General features: G+C 35.1%; 10 protein-coding genes across 10 annotated transcripts; 3 read left to right on the plus strand and 7 right to left on the minus strand.

The window, feature by feature from the left end:
• Positions 1-241: 241 nt before the first annotated feature.
• RO3G_12881 (uncharacterized protein) lies at positions 242-865 on the plus strand (the record flags this gene model as incomplete). The annotated part of the gene is made up of 1 exon (XM_067667465.1): positions 242-865. One exon carries the CDS (start codon positions 242-244, stop codon positions 863-865), a length of 624 nt encoding a protein of 207 aa, XP_067523566.1.
• Positions 866-1,172: 307 nt separating this feature from the next.
• Positions 1,173-2,172, minus strand: RO3G_12882 (proteasome subunit alpha type-7; the record flags this gene model as incomplete). The annotated part of the gene is made up of 6 exons (XM_067667466.1): positions 1,173-1,271; positions 1,328-1,504; positions 1,555-1,674; positions 1,726-1,850; positions 1,900-2,026; positions 2,074-2,172. 6 exons carry the CDS (start codon positions 2,170-2,172, stop codon positions 1,173-1,175), a joined length of 747 nt encoding a protein of 248 aa, XP_067523567.1.
• Positions 2,173-2,535: 363 nt separating this feature from the next.
• On the minus strand, positions 2,536-4,548 carry RO3G_12883 (uncharacterized protein; the record flags this gene model as incomplete). Its single annotated transcript, XM_067667467.1, has 7 exons — positions 2,536-2,588; positions 2,641-3,600; positions 3,660-3,867; positions 3,914-4,195; positions 4,260-4,278; positions 4,349-4,415; positions 4,488-4,548. The coding sequence occupies 7 exons, from the start codon at positions 4,546-4,548 to the stop codon at positions 2,536-2,538; spliced, it is 1,650 nt and encodes a 549-aa protein (XP_067523568.1).
• Positions 4,549-5,527: 979 nt separating this feature from the next.
• On the minus strand, positions 5,528-8,339 carry RO3G_12884 (uncharacterized protein; the record flags this gene model as incomplete). Its single annotated transcript, XM_067667468.1, has 10 exons — positions 5,528-5,830; positions 5,886-6,552; positions 6,606-6,741; positions 6,791-7,067; positions 7,245-7,277; positions 7,326-7,407; positions 7,461-7,594; positions 7,649-8,147; positions 8,200-8,275; positions 8,336-8,339. The coding sequence occupies 10 exons, from the start codon at positions 8,337-8,339 to the stop codon at positions 5,528-5,530; spliced, it is 2,211 nt and encodes a 736-aa protein (XP_067523569.1).
• Positions 8,340-9,300: 961 nt separating this feature from the next.
• Positions 9,301-9,593, minus strand: RO3G_12885 (uncharacterized protein; the record flags this gene model as incomplete). Its single annotated transcript, XM_067667469.1, has 2 exons — positions 9,301-9,395; positions 9,449-9,593. The coding sequence occupies 2 exons, from the start codon at positions 9,591-9,593 to the stop codon at positions 9,301-9,303; spliced, it is 240 nt and encodes a 79-aa protein (XP_067523570.1).
• Positions 9,594-10,089: 496 nt separating this feature from the next.
• RO3G_12886 (uncharacterized protein) lies at positions 10,090-10,922 on the minus strand (the record flags this gene model as incomplete). Its single annotated transcript, XM_067667470.1, has 5 exons — positions 10,090-10,176; positions 10,228-10,335; positions 10,385-10,595; positions 10,653-10,818; positions 10,874-10,922. 5 exons carry the CDS (start codon positions 10,920-10,922, stop codon positions 10,090-10,092), a joined length of 621 nt encoding a protein of 206 aa, XP_067523571.1.
• A 5,530-nt stretch (positions 10,923-16,452) lies between these two features.
• On the plus strand, positions 16,453-16,746 carry RO3G_12887 (uncharacterized protein; the record flags this gene model as incomplete). The annotated part of the gene is made up of 1 exon (XM_067667471.1): positions 16,453-16,746. One exon carries the CDS (start codon positions 16,453-16,455, stop codon positions 16,744-16,746), a length of 294 nt encoding a protein of 97 aa, XP_067523572.1.
• A 397-nt stretch (positions 16,747-17,143) lies between these two features.
• Positions 17,144-19,134, minus strand: RO3G_12888 (hsp71-like protein; the record flags this gene model as incomplete). The annotated part of the gene is made up of 2 exons (XM_067667472.1): positions 17,144-18,910; positions 18,961-19,134. The coding sequence occupies 2 exons, from the start codon at positions 19,132-19,134 to the stop codon at positions 17,144-17,146; spliced, it is 1,941 nt and encodes a 646-aa protein (XP_067523573.1).
• Positions 19,135-20,766: 1,632 nt separating this feature from the next.
• RO3G_12889 (uncharacterized protein) lies at positions 20,767-21,689 on the minus strand (the record flags this gene model as incomplete). Its single annotated transcript, XM_067667473.1, has 5 exons — positions 20,767-20,910; positions 20,943-21,019; positions 21,094-21,113; positions 21,429-21,460; positions 21,669-21,689. The coding sequence occupies 5 exons, from the start codon at positions 21,687-21,689 to the stop codon at positions 20,767-20,769; spliced, it is 294 nt and encodes a 97-aa protein (XP_067523574.1).
• A 701-nt stretch (positions 21,690-22,390) lies between these two features.
• Positions 22,391-23,052, plus strand: RO3G_12890 (uncharacterized protein; the record flags this gene model as incomplete). Its single annotated transcript, XM_067667474.1, has 2 exons — positions 22,391-22,419; positions 22,656-23,052. 2 exons carry the CDS (start codon positions 22,391-22,393, stop codon positions 23,050-23,052), a joined length of 426 nt encoding a protein of 141 aa, XP_067523575.1.
• Positions 23,053-23,169: the final 117 nt, after the last annotated feature.

Genomic DNA, 23,169 nt, shown 5'->3' on the forward strand with positions numbered 1-23,169 from the left:
TGTTCGTTTCTATATGCAAATCATGCTTCCACAACTTGAATACGGCCTTGCCATCAGTATGGTGAAGTTTCACGAATTTCAAAAAATCGAATCTTGTCAGAACCAGTGTCTACGTCAAATCTTTCGGGGCAGCTCCCGTTCTTCAACCCAAGTAATGCACCGTTTGGTGACCAACTTTCAATGAAAAACCGCGTCCATATCCTACAAGCCAGATCCATACTTCGATCTCTGAATTTACCTGATGACACTCTACTTTCTCGGTTACTACCCTACATTCGAACCTCTGCAAGCCATTCTCACTGGTACAAGCTCACCTTATCCTTTATGGCGAGCATGCTGTAACCAAGACATAGAGCATCTCAATCGTCAAACGTTCAGAGTCATCTGTCGGAAATACCTCGAGGATTTGTTTAACCAAAATCGTCAGCGTACACACTCAAAGTTTTTGTCTGCTTGCCGCTCGCAATCAACTACTGACCCTATCCTCTGGTTACCAATGACTTCAATTGAACGTAGCCGAGTCATACGCTGGCGCCTTGGTTGGTTACTGGGAGGTGTACCTAAGCCGTGTATTTACCATCCAACTGACATGCTCACCCGTTCTCATGCAATTTGGTGCTTACACATGCACCAACGGCTACAAATACCTTCTACCGAACCTGATCCCTTGTCCTTCCTTTTGAATAAATTACCAACCAAACGCAAGAACAGTGCTCTCGCAGCTCCCAAACCTTCCTCATCAACTCCCTCAGCCTGGACTGTCCGCTGGCTTACTATCTGCCAAATTCTATTCGAACTCGACTATCTCCATCATGGCGAGATCCTTTCGAACACTCCCTCACTTGGAATCAAGTTGGTGAACTGACTCGGCCAGACCTAACCTAGTATTTGATCATACTTTTCCTCTCTCCTCTTCCCTTCTCTATCTTTTTTCCCTTTTTGCCTATCAAAAAGGTTTTTAGCTCATTACACATTTCTTGATCTAGCCCGGGCAATTCAATCACAAAGGTGATTATGTGATCACGTAGGTTTTAATTATTTTTATTTTTATATAAATAAAAGCCAACTTTAATCGTATTACAACTCACTGTCTCTTTTCATCTCAAGATTGTAAAAACAGTGAAATATCAAGTATTTATCAATTATTTTAATATACAACAAAATCATTCACTTCATACTGAGACATTGGGCTTCTTCTTCTTTTCAGCCTCTTCTTCCTTTTCTTTTTCAATTTCAGCAACCACACTTTCAACTTGCTCTTGCTCTAATCGCTTTTATATAAAACATGCATCAATAAAATTTTATTATGTGTGTAATATCAATTTACCTTGACTTCTCCCTCTGTAGTCATAACAACAATTTCAATATTCTTTGCACCTGTCTGAACCACCTCCAACAAAGACTTAATGGTCAATTTAACCGTATCATTCTCTTCCATATCTTCATTGTAATTCTTTTCTAAAAACTCACGCACTGTTTTAGAGCTTCTACCAATCGCATTTGCCTATATCCACTTTTATTCACAATACATTCTATGCTATCTCTTTGTTTTACCTTCCATGCAGTGTAAATGCCAGAAGGCTCAGTCATGTATAATTTTGGCTCACTGTGATCGAAGCCTACGATAAGTGTAGAAATACCAAAAGGACGAACACCACCGCTTTGGGTATATTTCTGTAAAAGAAAATTAGCCTATTACATACATTTGTTTTCTGGATATCATACTTGTTGAATCTGAGCTATATGGCGTGTGATGTATTCGACAGATGCAGGATCTTCGACTGTTAAACGGTGACTTTGGCATTCGATTCTTGCTTTATTAATCAATACACGAGCATCAGCGGTCAAACCTTGATTGAAATCAATACATTGTTTTATAAAATTTTACTCTTTTCTTACCTGCAAATGCCATACAGATGTGATCGTCAAGCATACAAATTTTACGAACAGTTCTAGCATCTTGTAATTTCAAAACAGATTTCTTTTCAACACCGAGAACAACTACATTTTTACCACGAACTCCAACCTGTATACATGAGATTAAATATTTTTATACACTTTTTCAATACATACAGCACAGGTACCCTTTCTCACGGCTTCAGAAGCATACTCAACTTGGAATAAGTGTCCATCGGGAGAAAAGACGGTTAGGGCACGATCGTAGCCAGACATTTGATAATTTTATGCTTTAAAGAGAGAGGAGGAAAAAGGGCATTACGTGTATGAAATTTACACTGCATTTGGATTACCGACCTTCCCAGGGGAAAAAGGGTTGCTAACAGAGAAATACTACCTAATTTGGAATTTTTGACATCGCAGCACTACAATTACTACCATCAAAGGAGTTTGTAATAAAAAAAAAGATGCAAGTATAATATGTGTCTTTATTTCTTTTTGTGCCATTCACTACTTTATCATCTTAGATTGGATACAGCTTAGAAATACAGAACAATCATTAAAGACAATAGTAAGAAAAAGAACATAAAAATACTGTATAAAAATATATTAATGTTTATTTCATTTTTTATTCCTTAGTTAGTCTGAGTCAAAAGTACAAGTAGTTCCATATGTCTTTCCACGGATAACAGCTATTTTATACAAATGTTAGTATACAATCGTTTTTTATTTTTTATTTTTTACCTTCAACTCTTAATTCTACTTCACCAAAGTACATTTTGATTGTTAAATCAACCTTCTCACCTTCCATAACACCAGTTAAAGCAGGCATGGGAATCGTAAAGTTGGCTACTTTATGTACACCTGGACTTGTTGTGTATCTAGGTTGTTCTTCAGTATCAGCTGCATATAAAGTACAAGTGGTATGATGAGGGTAATAAGCAAAGAAATCCTTGGATACACAATTATCAATGTCCAATGGCTGTCCTCTTCTAACATAAACAGAGAATCGGTTATCGCAGCGCACACTTCCATCTGCACGAATAATCTTGTAGCTAGGTGGATCAACACCTTCTTCAAATGTAGTTGTAGTGTCAATACCGTACCAGTAACGTGGAATACGTGTTGTCACCACGTGAGGATTCAAGCCAAAGTAAACCGCACCACGAACAACAGCAAGCTCACAACGAGGAGGAACAGCAACAAGACTGACACGAGAACCAAATTCTTCTTGGACACGTTCAAATAGATAATTAGAAGAACCGAAACCACCTACTAAAAAGATAGCTTCTAATCGCTGAGCCTTCTGTAATTGTTCTTCACATAAATTGAGGACTTCTTTAATGACAGGTTCAAACACCTCCTTTTTCAATTCTGCTGCTGTTAAGCAAAGCATACCATCTTCAAGACCGATAGCAGGATTATTTAATGAGGCCAAGTTCATGGAAGCGGGTAATGTGATAAACTGATCTTCTACACCATCAAATTGGGGCTTAATCAATTCTACAAAATTGTCCATCATAGACTCAAAGGCTGAAGCTGGAATCGTAGACAAATATTCTTTAAACTTCTTTTTCAGCAATTTACGCATACGACGATCTAAAAAGACTGAACCACAAGACTGTCCGTGACCCTTTGTACATTCACGTAACTTTCTTCCACTACGCTCATCAATTTCAAAAACGATTAAATCAACCGTTCCACCTATCAATGATAATAAGAAATGTGTATGTGTGTGTGCTACTGGCCATTTGCTAGCTTACCTCCTGCATCACAAATCATAAATCTATCATTGTGCTTCAAATTAAATTGATCGCATTTCTTTTCACAATAAAGAGCAGCGGCTTCAGGTTCAGAAATAAGCATTAGTCTATCACGATGGTCATCTTCTTTTATCAATCCAGCCATGATAGCAGCCTCACGCATAGTTGCCTTTGCTTTATCAGACCACATGGCAGGAACAGTTAAACACTATAAACAAGTTAGACAGGCTGCAGAGACATTGTGTTTGACATACATATCTATATTGATGTTGGCTGTAATTCTTTGCAAAACCCTTTTTTAATTCAGTTACTACATGTTCATGAAATGCACGAATATAATCGGATATCGCTTCAACGATTGTCAAACCGTTAGGAAGAGGGGGTAAATCCTTTGCGATGTTTTCATCTAAATACAGCTTATACTGCTTCAGTAAAACTGAATTTCGAGAATTGGGACGCTGCATTTCTAAACGAGCAGCATTAGCCCATTGTGTCATCTCTTTTGTGTTGCCTTGATAAAAATTAAGTGTAGGCGCCTATAGAATTTATGATTAATAACTTGTAAGTGTGCGTTTTATGATATTTTGCCTTTGGATAAACATTATTGTTTTGCTTTGGCCTACAAAAAGAAAAAACCTGGTTATTTCATTTCACATATTGAGAAAAACTTCTTCTTTTTTTTTTTTTACCAGCGAACAATATCGACTACTTCATCATTTTGTATAAATGCGTATGAGCATCCCGAAAATGTTGTACCTGTAAAAAATACAAATAAAATGATTACCAATACTCATTCATTAAAAGAAAAGATTGTTTTTTTATTATTACCAAAATCAATGCCGATAACAACCGGGTAGTCATTTATATGAAAAGGCTTGGATTGTGCCATTTTATTTTTTTTTGTAGTGGTGAAAAAAAAGGGAAAAAGAAAAAAAAAAAAAGAGGCCCACTTTTTCAGGGAAAAAATGTTATTTTTTTTTTAGATTCAACGCCACCCTATCTTTTTTTGGATACACTCAAGTTTTGGACGATTGTTTCAGCTTTTGAAAGAAAGATAGTTCATTCAAGATAGAAAAGCTATAGATTGATTCCTGGTTATAGCTTGTAGATTCTTTGATATTTGTTGAAGGAACATTTATCCGACATTTAGTCTTAATTGATAATTGGTTGCTGGGTATTTTATTTCTGTATTAAGGGGGAAAAGAGCATTTCTTAATTTTTCTTTTTCCATGGCAACCTCTACCATTACATACTTTTTACCTCCTGTCCAATTCATCTCTATTACTAGCTCTATTTAATTCAATAGACAGAAAATAAGAGAGAAAAATGTTGTTTAAAAAATTGTTTGCATCTGTTTTCTTGTAATGATCCGAGTACCACATTAAATTAAAAAGCGTATGACCCCATTCAATCCCCGTTAGATGAACACTCCCTTTCAAAGTGTTTCAGCATTACTCATATAAAAAAGGTCAAGGAGACTAAAGCCATATTGCCCAAGCCCAGTACAATGCTTATTTACAGTAAAAATAAAAAAGATTTTTTTGTTATTTATTTATAAAATGCTTTACAGAAAAATTTTTATTTAAAAAAGTATTCATATCAAGTGTATATAAATTGGAATCGTCAACTACTTCAAGGGATCTGTAACATGTACTTGTAAAAGCATAACACAGAAGGAAGAATAACTTCCAACGGTTACCTTTATTTGCTACGGGTTTGAAGCCTAATTCAGAACTCCATCTTCATTTCTAATCATTATACTTTTTTATGAAAAAAAAAAAAAAAAAAAAATCAAGATGATGGATAACACCAGGGTTTTCAACCACTGGCCACTAGGATTTTTTTTAGTATCCGCAAAAGAGATTTATTTAACGTCTTCTAAGCTGGTTATCAAGGGAAAGTCTTTGTTGTGCAAGCCATGAATTGGGAAAAGCCTTTACGTTCGCTGTTTCCTTGGTAGTTTTTCTTGAGATATCGTACCATGCAGATATGATAAGTTGCTGTTCACGACGTGATTGAAGACGAATCTCGTGAATTTGTTTCTTGAGTTTCTCGGTTTCTTCATCACGAAGAGCGATTTCTGATTTCAAAGAAGCAACAGCTTCATCAAAATTACCAGCATTTTCATCAAGCTTGGCTTCTTTAAGCATTTTATCCTGTTGTTTTATAAACTAACAAAGGGTGTTTAGACATTATCTGTATCATCTGTATCTGGTTTTTTCTCACCTCTTTGGCCTTCTTGAGTTTTAATTGGACTTCGTGTAATTGTTCTTGCAGCTGTATAGCCTGCTGCTGTAAATGGGCATTTTGCTGTTTAACAGGATCATCATTCTGAGCAGCGTAAGCAGCCAAGGAAGCCTTCATTTCACTATTTAATTTTTGCTGCTCTCTCAATTCATCCTTTTGAACAATACTACGGCCTTGCAAAACATCTTTTTCTATCAAGAGCTTATTGATATCTTCTAATTGCTTCTTTGTTTGCTCTTCTAGCTGTTTGCACTTTTGTTCCATTTCGGGATATTTGCTGCGAATGTCGTCTGAACCATCCACATCACTAAACCTGCCTTCCTCAATTCTCTTTTCTAATTTGGCTACTGTCTCACGCAAAGATTTGATTTCCTTTTCAAGCTCGACTGTATGCAGACGAAGAGAAAGAGTAAGCGCTGATTGATCAACAAGAGCATCGGGTATGCCTTCACGAATACGTGCCATATCACTTTGTAAAATGTCACGCTCTTGTGATACTTCAATATAGCTTTTCTCGAATTGCGTCTTCAGACGGTTTGCATCATCCAGCAGATGTTGAAGGACTACTGCCTTTTGACTGCGGCCTGATGCTTGCTCTTCTTGAAGTTGTTTTACTTGGCGTTCTAATCGTCTATTAGCCAATTTACTGCAAAATGTAATTTAGTATTTCCCAACTATTCGATATAGCAAGGTGCTTACAGCTCTGTAACATTTGTCTCTTTCAATGTATCTTCCAAGGAATCGTTTAGGCCAAAGTCGTCATCAAGATCCATTTCATCCGTACTGGTTGTATTAGTTCCTTGAGCAGGAGGCTTGTTTGTGATCACTGAACCCACTATTATATCAAATTAAGTAAATAAAGTAAACAAAATGTGAAATCCTACTCCCAAGTTGTGCTTCTTCAAGATGATCCTCCAATAATTGAATACGATCAGAGTCTCTCAACCTTTCATCTTCCATTAATTCAAGCTTTTTAGTAGCCTGAGTCAGTTCGTATTGCACCTTATTCTTTTCTCTTATCAATTCGTTATTTTGCGTCTGAAGCTCGGCTACTTGATCTTTGTATGATTCCATCAAAGTTTTAAATGAAATCAAACTACGTAGTTCATCTTGTGCTTTCTGTGAATCTTCTACTAGAGCATAGTTACGTTCTTCCAACATCTGTTTCATACTTTAAGTTATCTTAAAACACGACTTTATATAGATATTCACCTTGACTTGTCTTCTTAAATCAGCCGTTTCTTCCAGTTTTTTTTTATATTTTTCTATTATATTTTCTGCCTTTTGAAGTTTTTCTGCTACGTGGCGATACTCATCCAACTGATCTTTTAGTCTTACTGCTTCTTCTTCATATTTTGCAGATTCTTCATTCTAATAAAGGACCGTTAGCTGTACTGTTTTGGATGTACATGCTATTACTCTTCGCATCAAATCTTTTATTTGAGAAACTTGTTCATCCAATTGTATTTCTTGTTCTTGTCTTAAATCTTCACTTCTTTGTCTACATAATAATAATGAGTGCTGTATCTCGACAGAAATAATATGATTTCATACAAATCTCGTCTTAAATGCTCAATCTCTGTTTTCATCACATAATCAGCTTGACCTGTTTTATTTGCCTGTGCAACAGCTCTGTCCATATCTTTTAACCTCGTCTGTAAATCTTGCTTCTCTTCTTCCGATTTATCCTAGTAACAACAGTCGTCAATAGATACAGCTTACGATAAAATGAGCATAATTACATATTTAATCAAGAGTTCAGAGTGTTTATCAATCAATTGCTTATTTTGTATTTCAAGCTCTTCTCTTTCTTTTGAAATCCTTGCTAGTTCACTTTGATATGAGCCATCATCTGCGTACGAGCTACGTGGGGTATAATTAATGGAGGATTGCTGTGATTCATCTTCTTGATTTGCGTATTTCATAGTTTCATCAATAAGGTGCATCAGTTGTTGTTGACTCATTGGAGATAGTTGCTGTATCTTTTGAATATATCTCTCGTTATCTGCGCATAACACTGCTATGTACAATACAAATTTACACAGTTTTAATAGTTCATGAGGATTGGCTTCTTTAGCGATCGCGTTTAGGTTGACAGGTGGAAATCGAGAAAAGTTGTATCCGATTTCTTCTTCATAATAGCGAGAAATCAATTTATATAATTTCTTTAAATTATTTATTTTAAACACCCAATTATCACCAACATCAGCAGAACGAATCAATTTAAACCATTTATAGTCACTATTCGGATTAGTATTAGTATCTTTCCAAGCTTTATATTGTACTTGTTTACATATTGGAAAGCACTTCAAAAAGAACGATGCCATCTGAAAGCTCAGTGATATGCGAAACATTATGTGAAATACCATCTAAAGAGTTTATCTAAGAAACAATCAGTCTCTTCTTCTATTTCATTCTATTTATTTTACCCATTCTACACAGGCAGCAGCTTGGCTGACTTCTGCTTGATTCATTTCTGATGGATCTGGTGTTCTCATCATTTTTATATTTCTTTCCTCCTTTTTTCCTTTGTTTTTATTTTATCTTTCTCCTTTCCCTCTTGTATAAAAAAAGAAAAAGGAAGAAGAAAAGGAAAAAGTTAATTCAAATGCGAAATTATGTTTTTGTGTGCCTGCTTTATTCGGAATATGAAAAAAAAGGTTTCTTTGAAGAAAGCAAACACACCTACATTCATTCATCACCAAAATAGATATAATGACTATCGATATTTGAAACTTTTTTTTTTCTTTACTTTCATTTAATTCAATGTGGCCAACATCAAGGTTGTGCAAAAAAGCAGAAGCGATGCTTTACTAAAGCCAACCGATTTCAATAAATGCTTATGCAAGAAAAAAATAAACTCGTTATATATTTCCTATTAAGCAGCCAATTAAAGAGATCAATAACCAAACATAGTATTTAACCTTCTTCCTCTAATCTTTTCAATTAGATTCTACCAGGGTACCTTTTTTTTTTCTTTGCCAGAAGCTTTTAACGTCAAAAACAGAAATAAACTCAATTTGGGGGAGGGGGGGAGTCATTGATTATCGCCTACAAGTCCCAAATCGCTCTCTTCCTCAACGATGACAAATAGCCCAAATGAAAGCTATGGATCATTAGGAACATAAGTTTGAAATGAAGCTTTTCAACTCTGTGCCTTGAAACAATCTTTGTCACGTTTTGCCGGAAGCTGAGACACAATTTTATTGTGTCTTTAAAAAGAAGAGAAAGCGTGAGATTTTTTCCATATTCATTTACTTTAAAAGCAAAATCTGTCTGAAAATGCATGTACTCCAAGTCAAAAAGGGGTATTTTGAGCCATTATGACCATGCTATCCATACAACAGCAAATATTCAATAGAGCCAGTTTATTAGTTGACAAATTATGTATTAATCACACTCTTCTGCATTCCATATGAGTTTTTGTAGGGTCCATTGGTAAAGCGCAAAAGAACCCAAGGTTTTGCATCTCTGAAAACATTTGTGTATCTATTTATGACAGGATAAATATATCATGTATATGATCATAGCATTTCCCTTACACTCCAAGTTTAATTTGATACACTCTCCTTGACCATTCAAATTTTGCCGACAAAGTTCTTGTTCCTTTTGGTCAATAGTGTATTCATTACCAGGTGCTTCCTTTACAAAGCTGTCAAGACGATCGATTTCTTCCTTATTGGACATTTTTTTATTTATTTATTTATTTTTTTCTTTACGTGTCAAAAAAATAAAAGAGATTGATTTGTTGAATCAAAAATCTAAATAACCATCATCTTTTTTAATGACCGAGATGATGCGGTCCGGACCAGATGCTGCTAAAGCAACCCTCTTGTTCATTGTAATACCAATGAAGCTTTGATTTTAAATAGGGATACAAAATAGCACATTCACTTTATACCAATTCCTTGTTTATATCAAGTTATAGTTGTATACTATTCAATCCGTAGATGTCTATTTTTACTTTCAGGAAGCTTGCTAAAAGACGCTGTATTCATAAGAGATGTATTATTGTTAACGACCAAAAGACAGATAAGGAATGACAATAACAATTTCTATATCAGTCTTAAATGGAACAAAGAAGGCAAGTCATCTTGATTTTCTTTGAAGGTTGTCTTGGCCATAAGTTTTATTATTTTTCGTATTTGAAGGGGGGGGGTATACAAATGACAGGCTGTTTCAATTATTCTGCCTTTTCAAAGCGAAGAAAATCCACTGCAATTTCAACGTTCTTCTTTTTATGAAATTTATACATCATTGGGACATCAAACTATGAAAAGCGTGAGACAACAATCATGATGATCATCATGCGTGCCATTACCTTTAATTCTGCTACTACTTCAAAACTAACACCCCATTCTTTAGCTTTTTTCATAATATGTTCTCTAGTGGAAGACTTGTGTAAAGAATACACTGAATGATTGGCAATCTAATTTGATCATTAGCTTAAGCGATCCGATAGACAACCCAAAACTTACGTCAATGGCCTTCTTTAACATGAGCATATCGATCCCTTTGTTGTTTTTTGTTCCAAAAGGTGGGTTCATGATGATCGTGTCTAGTTTACCTTGAAATCGCTCAAGCTTCGCATGTAATAAATCAGTATTCACAAAATCAATACATACTTCAAACTGGTCGCTATTCTCTTGTGCAATCTTGATAGCATCAGGATCAATATCAAAGCCAACACTATATCTATTGTATGGCTTTAAAATAAAATACATCACAGACTCAAAGCAAACTCACCCTGCACCCAAGATATTGGCTGCAATACTCAATATACCACATCCACTACCAAAATCCCCTATGCTTTTATCTTCTATATCGTTATACACTGTATCTGCTGTATAAAGCATTCTTGCTGCCAAGTGAGGTGTCGTTGGGTATTGTTCAAACTGAATCTTGGGTTCATCTTTAATAATTAGTGTCAATGGCGAATGTTGAATCTGTTTGTAATTTAAATGTACCAAAGACTTCACAATCTTGAAGTATACTCTCTAATTCTTTCAACTTCATTAAAAAAATACAATTTTTTTTTTTTCGTAAAGCCACATGAAATAATAGGACTTGAACTTTGATTCCCAGCAACTGGCTCACTACACCCTAATCGTGTGTACCTGAACAAGCGAATGGTGTGGTTCAAAAGGATGGGCATCGATCGTATACTTGGGATGATGGTCTCATAAAGTCTTTTTGTTTTATTTAAAAAGGTTTTTTTTTTAAAAAAAGTTCATTGCTCATATTCCTTGCCATCTTTCCACTTTACTCTGATGAATAAACGTCTTTCTTCAACTATTGCTTGCTGGTGCAATGCTTGATGATGGCATCCTATTCAAGCTGAAGTTGGAAGGATCATGTCTTTTTTTTTAAGAATATAGAATGATGCTCATCGTCGTTTCTCTTTTGCTTCTTCAATTCGTTCATCATTCTTATGATACTTGACTGTTTTGATCAAGCTGTTAATGATTCTTGTGTTTATCATTGAATTGCTAATACCTGGCGAGATATGTTCCTGTAAGAGGTTACAGGCTTGAAACAGGTTCATAAAAGGAGAAAATTTATTAAAGGTGCAAAGATTCCTAATTTGAAGGTAAAAAAAAAAAAAAAAAAAAAAAAAAAAAAAAAAGAGAGAAAAGAAATAGATTAGAATAAGCTTCTTTAAATATATTGTAAGTTGTTCTTTATTCTGTCCATGTGCTGTTTAAAACTGAGTGGCATGCTGATGGTAGATGGAAACCTTTAAAGAATAAAAAGCGATGAAAAAGAACATTATGAATGAAGCTACATAGAACCTATCAGAAGAAGAAAGGAAAGCAACACTTCACCACGCTACAGACAAGCCCAAAAAGAATTCAAAATTTAAAAAAAGGTGGCCATCTTGGCTGATGGTTTGAAAAAGAGAAACTTTGTGTATCAACAATTAACCTAACCAGTTGTCTTTTTTTTATCAAATCGAGATGGAAACCATGCAAATGATGATCATTCAGTTATTATTAATTAGACGCATGTTGTATTACAAAATAAAAGGGCGTCGAATAGATCACTAAAGAAAGGAAGAAAAAGAGGGGGAGGGGGGATTGGGTAGTATATCAATCGATTTTAGAACTCCACGCTTATATTCTAAAAGGACAAGAGTGTTCTATAATAAGCATAAAAAACATCAAGTTTTTGACAAGTGACATTTGTAACACTTGCTTTTTTTCTTGTCATACGCACATGTCTCTTTTATATGAAAAGAATTCATGAAAAAAGAAGAGATAGGCTACTCATTGGATGATACGAGTGATGTGAAGGATTGCATGCCTATTTAGCTCATAAAGTACTTGTTGCATGTACAATGATGGAGTTGAATATCAAGACATGTTAGTATCATTTACTTTTATGGACATTTTTTGACAGTTAATCCATCCACCATTCGGTACCTTAAATCACAGCATGATGGATGCATGGTCGTACAAATCAATACATAAACATTTTTTTTTTATTTTATTTCATAGTCATTTTTCAGTATTTTGGAGAAAGAGGAAGAGCATTGTATACGGAAAAAAAGAGAGAGAGAGGGAGGGGGTATAGACAGAGGAGTATTATATAATATTTACATAGAATATGGATAGCATAATGAATGTAGTGGGTTAGAAATGAATGACAAACTATGTTAATATTTTTTTTGGGATTTTTGTATGTATTTATGATATCAGCACCGTATTAATAAAGAGAGAGAGAGAATGAAAAAAAAAGAGTAACAATGGACACGCATATGTATAAAACTTGTTGTTGTTGCTGTTCTTATTTTGTTAGCGTTTGACCGGAGCAGGGTAAGGTCTTGGGAGAGCAGGTTTGGTTGGTCTGTCTGGTGGCATGTTCAATAAAAGATCAATTGAGTTCTTTAAAGAAAAGAAAAGAAGAGATAATTGGCTTTTCTTTTATAGACATTATTCAGTAACACAATTTTACAAAAAGTATATTTAACTTGCTTTAGGATCATTCATTTGTACGACAAAACTTCAACTTTTTTATAAAACCAAAGTGATCGGCAATGAATACTATCTTTTATTGAATCTCTTGATTTCCACTGCATCATGAATCCTAATTGCCCTATAAACAGTCTTTAGATAGCATCAAATGATGAGATGAACATTCCCTTCTTCTTTTGTGATTTGTTATAAACAGAGAAACAAGAAAAGAGGACAAGAGTGAAAAATAAAATATAGTTTCTTGTTTACTGTTTAAAGTTTTACTCTTTAATTAAGCCATATATGACCTTACGGAAATATTTGTTTCATCGTACAGAGTTATCTTTTCTATCTTCATCTTTAGACTTTGAGGGACTTCATCACATTCGTTCAAGTAGGACGTGAACTGAATGGGATGGCATTAGGCATCTTTACACTCATCCTTTTCTGTTTGATATGTAAATCAGTTTTGATACTACCTTACCTGTCAATTCAAGTGATACGCATCGTGAAACAGTTCAATAGGGCGTGTTTTATTTATTTCGACATAAAGTATCACAACAAAAACATTCATTTTAAAAATCAAAATGGATAACTTTGACTTTTTTTAATATTGAATCATGATCTTTGCTCAATTCTTTCTTATACTCCAACATCTCTTCTTTTTTTTTTATATAAAAGAAAATAGATAATACAGCCATGTGCTAAACAAATAATGTAGGATGATAACAAAAAAAAACTTTTATCGGCTTCACACCTATCCTGGAATATCAAAATAAACAAATAAATACATGTTAACGAGACGAAGATGAAAGGGGAGAAAGAGGATGGGGTGTGATTGGTGAATGTTCTATAAAGAGAAAAATAATAATAATAATAAATAATGAGTTACACAGTTATAAATGTCATTCCGAGTGTTCCGGTTTGTTCTGAATGACATCAATCTAATGAAATAACGCGTGTTATGATCAAGACAGGAAAGCATGGCAAAAAAAAAAATATTATTGTTTATATCTCAAATGAAGTAGGTGTCATAGACTGTGAAGCATGGAAAATAATAAAAATAAAATAAAAAAAAAGAAAAATAAAAAAAACATACGACTATCCAAAAGAAGATGAGAAACAATCCTTTATGTTATCTTACCTAGTGTGTATAAGGGTTGACTCCATAATTAGGAGGATGAGATTACTAATAAAGTAAAGCATCCATCGAAATAAAGTTAAAATTGATACCATTTTCAGCTTGAAGGATTTCTTTAGCAAGAAACACAAAAATTGTTTATACTCTCAATGTGTGTGTGTGTGTGTGTGTTGTAGGTTTGATTGAGTTTCGAATAATTCTTAAATGATGTGTTTGGTTGATGAGAAGCTTATATACAACGATTCGTTCGAAATCATCACAACATAACGGGTGGTCCCGAAAGAGAAAGAAAGCGATCGATTCACCATGTTTGCTTTAAATGGATCTCTTTTGACTATGCCATTTTGCCGGCATTTATTTTTATCACCCTGTTTGGAATGAAAGCGGAATTTGTATTGTCGTTATTACGAGCACAAATGCTCATGATCTTCTCCCTTTCTTTAACCAATAATCGAGATAAGAAAAGCCTAAAAAGTGTTGTTGAGTGACAAGATGATTGTATGAATTAAGGCCAATACAAGATATTCATAAAGAAGCATACAAATCAAAAGACATAGAATAAAATGATTTACATGCAACACACATAAGCCTATGCTATCTTTAAACGACAATGTTATTTCAAATAGGCCGTGTTCTATAAAACATCTCATCTCCTTCTTAATTTCCTTGGAGATAAAGAGGGCTAGGCAAAAGACCAAAAAGAGGTGTCTTTTGATTGTGAAAACCATGTTTCTTTTTTGAGACTAGAATAGATTTATTGCCAAGACAAGGCGTGGGATGAAAATAGAAAAAAGACTTTACCAGAAAAAGAGACAAAATACATGCGATTCTTATGTTCTATCGTTGATATCCCCCCCTTCTCTTTTTTACTCTGAATGATGGGTTGTTTTTCACATGCTTATTTCAAACTACAAACAATCACATAAAAGGTAGGAAAGATCGGAGAATGAGGTTCAGTTGTTCATTAGCCACGTGTTTAGGAATGTGTGTATCATTGACCGTTCCTGTTGATATTCTGGGGAAGCCAAAGGGCGTTTTGGAGGGCTGAAAATAGAAGGTTTAACTTGGCTGTGTATGTGAGTCGCTGTGATAAACAAGAGGACATCTATGTTGAAACAGATACGTAAAGCTAATTTCTTTTTTGTTTATCGTCCTACCTTACACGAGCATAGTGAGGCTTGTTCTTTTTCAAAAAAGAAAGCTAAAACAGTTTCATCTTGAGCGCGTTTATTGAAAATAGAAAGAAAGGGATGTCTTGAGAAATACACAATGAATGACAAAAAAGGCAAGTAAACTGCTGAAAAAACTATTCTTTTTTTAATTGTCTAATTATTGCTTTAATATTAAATTCTTGTTCAAAAATCCGGGGGATACAATGTAACATTTGGTCTAATAGAAAAAAACATCTCATTCAAAAGACACAAAAGATAAAGGCTCATTTTTATTGACTTGATGATTTGGATTGTGCAGAGTAATGTGAATCACAATAGAAAACAACTGGGGGATTTATCTGAAAATAATAACAATAAAACTCCACAGTTCTCCCTTCTTTTCTATCACAGATGTTTCATTGTGTACACTTGCATCAAAGGCTCTGATGGACAAACAATTGCTTACAAGGAAAAGAGAGAGAGAAAAAGAATTGTTTCTTTTCAATGATCATTCAATCTCTCTTGACTGTCTTTTTGAATTGTTTTCAACCTAAACACTAGAGATTGTAGACAAAGAGTTGATTACTAAGAGAAAAGGGATGAATACACCCTGATTTCCATATATAGTCTGTATTACTCTTTTCTCGGATAGCTCTCTTTGCCTTTGTAATTAGCAGTCATCTAAAGGGTTATACAAGCTACAAATGGAAAACAAAAGAGGGGGGAGGAGGGGGAAGGAGAAGGATTTTCCAAACAATCCAAGATGTTGTCTTGAACAATTAAATAGAATTAAACTGATTTACAAATTGGATGAACCATAAACTAGCTCAGGTATCCTACATACCTCTTTTCTTTCTATTGGGTGACTATCCGTTGATTGTTTATTCAACTATTAATTTCCAAAAAAGGCGGTAACATATTTTTATAGAGGCGCGCTAATCTTTGACTTGGATCCGAGCGCTATTTAAATGAGCCTGTCCTTTTTTGGAACAAAAGGGTCTGGTCATCTATGCAAGTTTATGTGAAACGCTCATTTAGAATCATTTTAGCCCATAACCGATCCACACAATACACGTGTTAGACAAAGTGGGTCTGAAAACAGAAGCGAGAAAGAAAGTTGTGAGAGATTTATTTAATTCGTAAAATTGATTTTTATTAAAACTGCTTATGTAGCATCGTCTTACAATGACTCTAAACATTTTAAACACAGTGACAATACAACCTACATAAAAAAGGGATTTCATCAGGGTTTTCCTTTTTTTTTTTTTTTTAATTTTTTTTCTTATATTCTTTATAAAACCATGACAACGAATTTGTTAAGTCAACAAGATGGTATTGTCCCCGACACATTATTAAAATCAAATCAATCATGGTTTTTACATATAACGGATCAAAGTGTAAATGATTTTTATTGTTCATCAGAAGAAGAAGACGAAGATTATGATATTTTTGATGACAGTGAATACAATGAAGCGATTTGTGCATGCGGTAAAAAGTTATCAGCTGGCTGGAACTGTAACCAATGCAGAATTAATTGTTCAACTTGTCAAAGAGCTCTTTTGCCAGAAGAAGAATGTAGTCGATGTACTCGTTAAGAAACTTCATCTTTCATCATTTTTATCATATGTAAAATAAAATCACACAAGCACATGGTTTAACTCAAGAATATATGCCAAGCCTCTCTCTCTCTCTCTCTCTCTCTCTCTCTCTCTCTTATTTGTACACACACACACACACACACCGCTTCTCCCTTATGCAATAGTTATCCTTATAAGCATAAATCATGGAATCCATAAGCATTCTTTTATTTAATAAAGCTCATCTTTTTCTTTAAAAAAAATATCATTCACAATGCCACACACACACAACTTTACAAATGAACCAAACATCATGTTTTTTATTTTATACACAAAAAAATAATTTTTAATAAAATGAATGAATATGTATATTATGCCAAAAGGAAAGGAAAGAGCTTTTTTTTTTGTATTGTATTTAATCAACTTCTTCAACCGTAGGTCCACTGTCTCCACCAGGAGCGCCTCCAGCACCTCCAGGGAATCCACCAGGAGCAGCACCAGCACCGGGCATTCCACCACCTTCACCTTGATACATCTTCATCATGATCGGATTGGCCACTTCCTCCAATTCCTTTTGACGAGATTCGTATTCTTCCTTGGAAGCTTCATGTGAGTTATCCAACCAATCGATCGCTTCCTTGACAGCATTCTCCAGTTTCTCTTTATCACCCGCCTCGATCTTTGAAGCCACCTTTTCTTCTTGAAGTGTGTTGCGAAGATTATAAGCATAAGATTCCAAGCCGTTTCTGGCTTGGATACGAGCAGCAGCAGCATCATCTTCAGCCTTGTATTTCTCTGCATCATTCACCATGCGTTCGATTTCTTCCTTGGAAAGACGACCCTTGTCGTTGGTGATGGTAATCTTGTTGGATTTACCAGTCGTCTTGTCAAGAGCAGAAACGTTCAAGATACCGTTCGCATCCACATCAAATGTGACTTCCACTTGAGGAACACCACGAGGAGCAGGAGGAATACCGGTCAGCTCGAATTTACCAAGGAGGTTATTGTCCTTTGTACGAGCACGCTCACCTTCATACACCTGAATGAGAACACCCGGTTGATTATCAGCATAGGTCGAAAAGATCTCAGACTTCTTGGTGGGCACAGTCGTGTTACGCTTGATCAGGGGTGTCATCACACCACCAGCGGTTTCGATACCAAGCGAAAGAGGAGCGACATCTAGCAACAGGAGCGAGTCGGTCTTTTCGGATGTGTTGCCCGTCAAGATGGCAGCCTGGACCGCAGCACCATAAGCGACGGCTTCATCAGGGTTGATGGACTTGTTGGGCTCTTTACCATTAAAGTAATCAGAAACCAACTTTTGAACCTTGGGAATACGAGTCGAACCGCCGACAAGAACAATGTCATGCACTTGAGCCTTGTCAATCTTGGAGTCCCGAAGCACCTTTTCGACGGGTTCCATCGTGTTACGGAACAAGTCCTGATTCAGTTCCTCAAAACGAGCACGGGTCAAGGATGTGTAAAAGTCGACGCCTTCAAAGAGGGAGTCGATCTCGATCGAGGTTTGCGCAGCAGAAGACAGGGTACGCTTGGCACGTTCACAGGCTGTACGGAGACGACGGACAGCACGAGCATTGCTCGAGATATCCTTCTTGAACTTGCGCTTAAATTCTTGAATAAAGTGGTCCACAAGACGGTTATCAAAATCTTCACCACCCAAGTGGGTATCACCCGCAGTGGCCTTGACTTCAAAGATACCATCCTCGATCGTCAAGAGAGAAACATCAAAGGTACCACCACCCAAGTCGAAAATCAACACATTCGTTTCTCCTTTGGACTTTTTGTCTAAGCCATAAGCAATAGCAGCAGCAGTAGGTTCATTGATAATACGGAGGACATTCAAACCGGCAATGGTACCCGCATCCTTGGTTGCTTGACGCTGAGAATCGTTAAAGTAAGCAGGGACTGTGATCACAGCAGAGTCCACGGTACCACCCAGATAAGCTTCAGAAGTTTCCCTCATCTTGGTAAGGACCATCGATGAGATTTCTTCGGGAGTGAATGTTTTGGTTTCACCCTTGTGTTCTACTTCAATGTTGGGTTTTCCACCCTTGTCAACCACCTTGAAGGGCCAATGCTTCATGTCAGCTTGAATTTCGTGATCATTAAAACGACGACCGATCATACGCTTTGCATCGAAAACAGTGTTATGTGGGTTCATCTAGAAAAGAGAATGAGTATCTAATTCATCACATGTTCCTTGTTACTTACCGCAACTTGATTCTTTGCAGCATCACCAATCAAACGCTCAGTATCGGTGAATGCAACATAAGAAGGCGTTGTACGATTTCCTTGATCGTTTGCAATGATTTCAACACGATCATTTTGCCATACACCAACACATGAATAGGTTGTACCCAAATCGATACCAATAGCTTTAGTCATTTTTTATTACAGAAAGAATGAAAGGGAAAAAATAAAACGGTTGAAAAGAAAAAGGAAAAAAAAAAAATGGTCTTATATTTCAAAATAAAAAAAATACGTGAAACAAAACTCATGCAGACGCTTTCTTTCTAGGTGCTTCGTCTGTATTTCATTGGATGATATTCAAGAACCGAATCAAACACATCATTTTTAGCGCTTTTCTTGTACGTTCTGGCTTTTACTACAATCAAAAGGAAGGAGCTAGAAATTATGTTTTAATAATGACGTGTCATAATCTTTTTTAAACAGTCTATGAATGTTGAAGACAATAAAGGATGAGCAGATGGAAAAGAAAAAGAAAACAAACCCTGGGTCTTTCAAACTATTGGATGACGTCAAGCGCTTACTTGTGTATGGACAAGGTTTATGCAATAACTTCAAAATAAACAAACAAACAATAAATAAAGGGCTTTGAGAGAAAAATAAGGTCATGAAGATGAACTCATGGTTGTCTTGAAAATAACCAAGAATAAAACGTGTAAAGAGTAAATACACTACTTTATTTAAACGGTGGATACCTTTGTCCTGTAGGCACTCTAATTGTTGCACAGACCCGGTTTGCTGTTTGTCTTGCTGACAATTGCATCCTGTCTTTTATTTACAATTGACAGTGAGCTTGAGGAATACATGAAATTGGTCCAAAAAGGATTCAATAGGATTGGGTTCATGACAGACTATGAAAAAAAGAAATTTAAACTATCGGCAAGAGACAGCCATCACCAAAGTAGGCTTCGGTAATTTAGGGTGACAATGATACCATGATGTTGTTGGGAAAAAAAAAATAGAGTTGCACGAATGATCAGAGATAATGAAAAAGAGAGAAAAACAAAAGCAAAGAGAATTTAAATAGAAAGAGCATTGATCTTTGTCTATTTTTAGCATGTATAGCTTTATTCAGAATCCTATACTGTTTTTCTTGTTCTGTTTAAAAAATTAAAAGCATCTCTAGAACATCACTGCAAGGGAAAAAGCTTAATTTCTTTATGAATGATAGCTAAAAGACAGTGACTAAGCAATTTATATATAATCTTTTCAAGGTAGTGAAAACCAAACAAATCAGAAGCTATAGAGTTTTTTAGATAGAAGAAAGAAAGAAGCTCTTTATTAAAATGTGTCCTTTGCGTATATTCTATTTTAGGGACTTAATCATCATTTCTTTTAAGATGCAGAATAACCGAAACTTCTTTTGGCTTGGGTTTTGGGTTGGGATTGATATTTTAAAGGTTCGCTTGCGCATTCTATATTTGGAAGGTCTATCCCATTGTATTTCCATTGGGTCATCTCTATACGGTTAAACCAAATATTTTATTTATAGACTTAAATGAGCAGGCGGCGTCTCCAGACACCCTAATTGCCCAAGCCAAATCAAATGAGAAGTAAATGAAGCTAAAAAATCCCTTAGGGGAGCAAGGGCAAAAAAGGAAAAAGAATGTGAATGAATAGTGAGGGAAAGACGTGTCATAGACATCAGTGTGAGGTCGGCTGACAAAGTTGGCGAAACTTTTTATGTGAAGTAGGTAGTTAGGTTCATAAAGGATGGTACAAGCAGTTGGATGAACAAGTTGGGTATTTATCCACAGAGTCTATACATGATCAAGGATATGTCCTGTACAGTACTTGTATGGTGGCAAGGTCATACGAAGCTAAGTCGTCAAAGTCAATAAGGCCATACCGGACAAAGAAGTTGGCAACAGCATTGTAAATGGAGTCCTGAATCGTCAGAGGGCGACACAGATTCTATGGAGGAATGCTTTGCAAGTATGTTGTACTTTGCGGTCAATAGGTTCATTGACGAGAGTAGGATCGTGAATGATTGATGGGTTTAAAGGATCGAAATCGTCACAGACTGTGATATTGAATTTGCTTCATTGTAAAGGGTCATCTTTATACACTATTTTCAGGAATAAATATCGCGTTTACTTGTCGCTTTTTTGTATAAGCTGTAATATAAAGTTTGTAAACATGCGACTCTACTTTCTGAAACTGGTGTACCGTTCCAACTTTTTGGCAAAATAATACAACAATCATCCATCCGTGAACATTTTTAACTTTGTTTGACGTGTGATAAATGGAATTAAATTCAATAAAGACATTGTAAACTGTCCATATTGAGAAAAAAGAGCTTTTGAATGGTTGCACGCGTAAAGAAAAAGCAGCAAAGAAGATAGAACAGAAGGATTGCGGATGAGCTACAGGATAACTACAACATAGTCTTTAGGTTAAACATTTTGTAGATTGCCGTATGAGAATTTTACTTGCGTTTAAGCTTTACTTTAGCAATATAGACCTAATAAAACTATTAGTAATCTTATAAAGTATTGCCTAAATACAAGAATGGGTATAGTTTGCTTTAGTAGCAGTAAAGCTACTTACGAAAAAGTCATAAAAGTATAGATAGAAGCATATCAGAACAGATTATACAATCATAAAGAACAAGCTATGAAAGAAACAATATACATTTTGTGAGCAGAACATTAACCATTTCCTTGACTTACACTTTTAGTATACGGATTCATGGAAAGTAAACCTTTTAATCTTACATGTGCCTATTTGGATGATTTATACTACTTACATTTTTTATTTGAAACAAGAAGAGGACCTAAAGCAAATAAAGATTGTATTAGATACTTTACTGCAGTTTAATAAAATAAATACCTCTAAAAAAGTTGCTGTGAAATAGCACAAAAAAAAAAGAATAAAAAAAGAGATGAAAGAGCATGGAAACAAACTTTATAAGAGTAAATTCAAGAAACTGAAAAGTAGAACTGACTTCAAACGACATTTATAGGGGATCTCGCCAAAGAAAATAGCAGCCAAAAAAAAAAAAAAAAAAAAAAAAGTTCACAGGGAAGTTTTTCTTTTTAAACATCATTTTTACTTCTTTAACATGTTTATCCTTGATTTAAAAAATAGATAATTGTTTTTCATATATAATAATCTCTTTTGAAGCTATAAACCAAATATATAAATAATCATTATGTTTATGTTTCAGTACGAAATCTATGTTTTTGAAATGAATGATCCAAACTCTTGAAATTCAAGTAATATTCGGTATTATTTACAGTGTTAGTTTCTGTTCCTTTGTTTATAGGATTGATACTAGCATATATTTAAAGTCTATGAATACTCATCTAATTCTTTGAATGATAAATGATCCAAACCAACTTGTGCATAGATAAAGAAGAAAAAAGAAAAAAAAAAAAAAAGTGATGCTGAAATGACAACAGAAAAGTTCAAGCCTTGCATGTGAGCAAGAAGTAAAAAAAAAAAAAAAAAAAAAAAATTCCTTAATATTGAAATCTATTTTTATTCTTTTCTTCTTCTTTCTCTCTTTTACTCTAAATGATAACTATTCTTGATTCAAGTCATGGTCAACTCTCTTTGCTTTCAGTTGGTATTATTCTTATTTCTGCTATAGCAGGAATAGCCATCATTTCGTTAGTTGTTTTATTCATTAAAAGGTTTAAAAACAAAACTCATAGTGCTGATATTGAGACACCCAATGAACCCAGCAAACTATTTCAATTGTTCAAATTAAACCCAGATCCTGCCCTTCCTTCCTCATCTTTAGCACCCATGACATCTTCACTTGATTCACATGATATCTTTTCCTCTTTACTCGAATATCCACCTACCATTCTACCACCAAAGCCAACGACGACCATCTCAAACGAAAATGATCCAATCTCGCTCTCACTGGCTCGACAGAATATGGAAGAAAGAGCTGGTTATTATAAAAGCCCTTCAAGAAAGCCTGTACCCTACTACTCTCATCGTTCAACCTTCACCTCTGCTTCTGTCAGCCACCATCTAACAGCAGAAGATGAAGATTTAAAGATGATGCAAAGATGGTCAGCGTCGTCTTATCATGTTTGGTAGCATGAATTTTGATTGATTATACCCTGTATATAGATAAATACTAGCCTCTCATCTATAAATAAAAAACATAGTGTACAGCATTTTATGACAAAAAAACAAGGAAAGCATTTCTTTTTT

This window comes from Rhizopus delemar, genomic scaffold (genome assembly GCF_000149305.1).
Source record: "Rhizopus delemar RA 99-880 supercont3.11 genomic scaffold, whole genome shotgun sequence".
Taxonomy (NCBI): domain Eukaryota; kingdom Fungi; phylum Mucoromycota; class Mucoromycetes; order Mucorales; family Rhizopodaceae; genus Rhizopus; species Rhizopus delemar.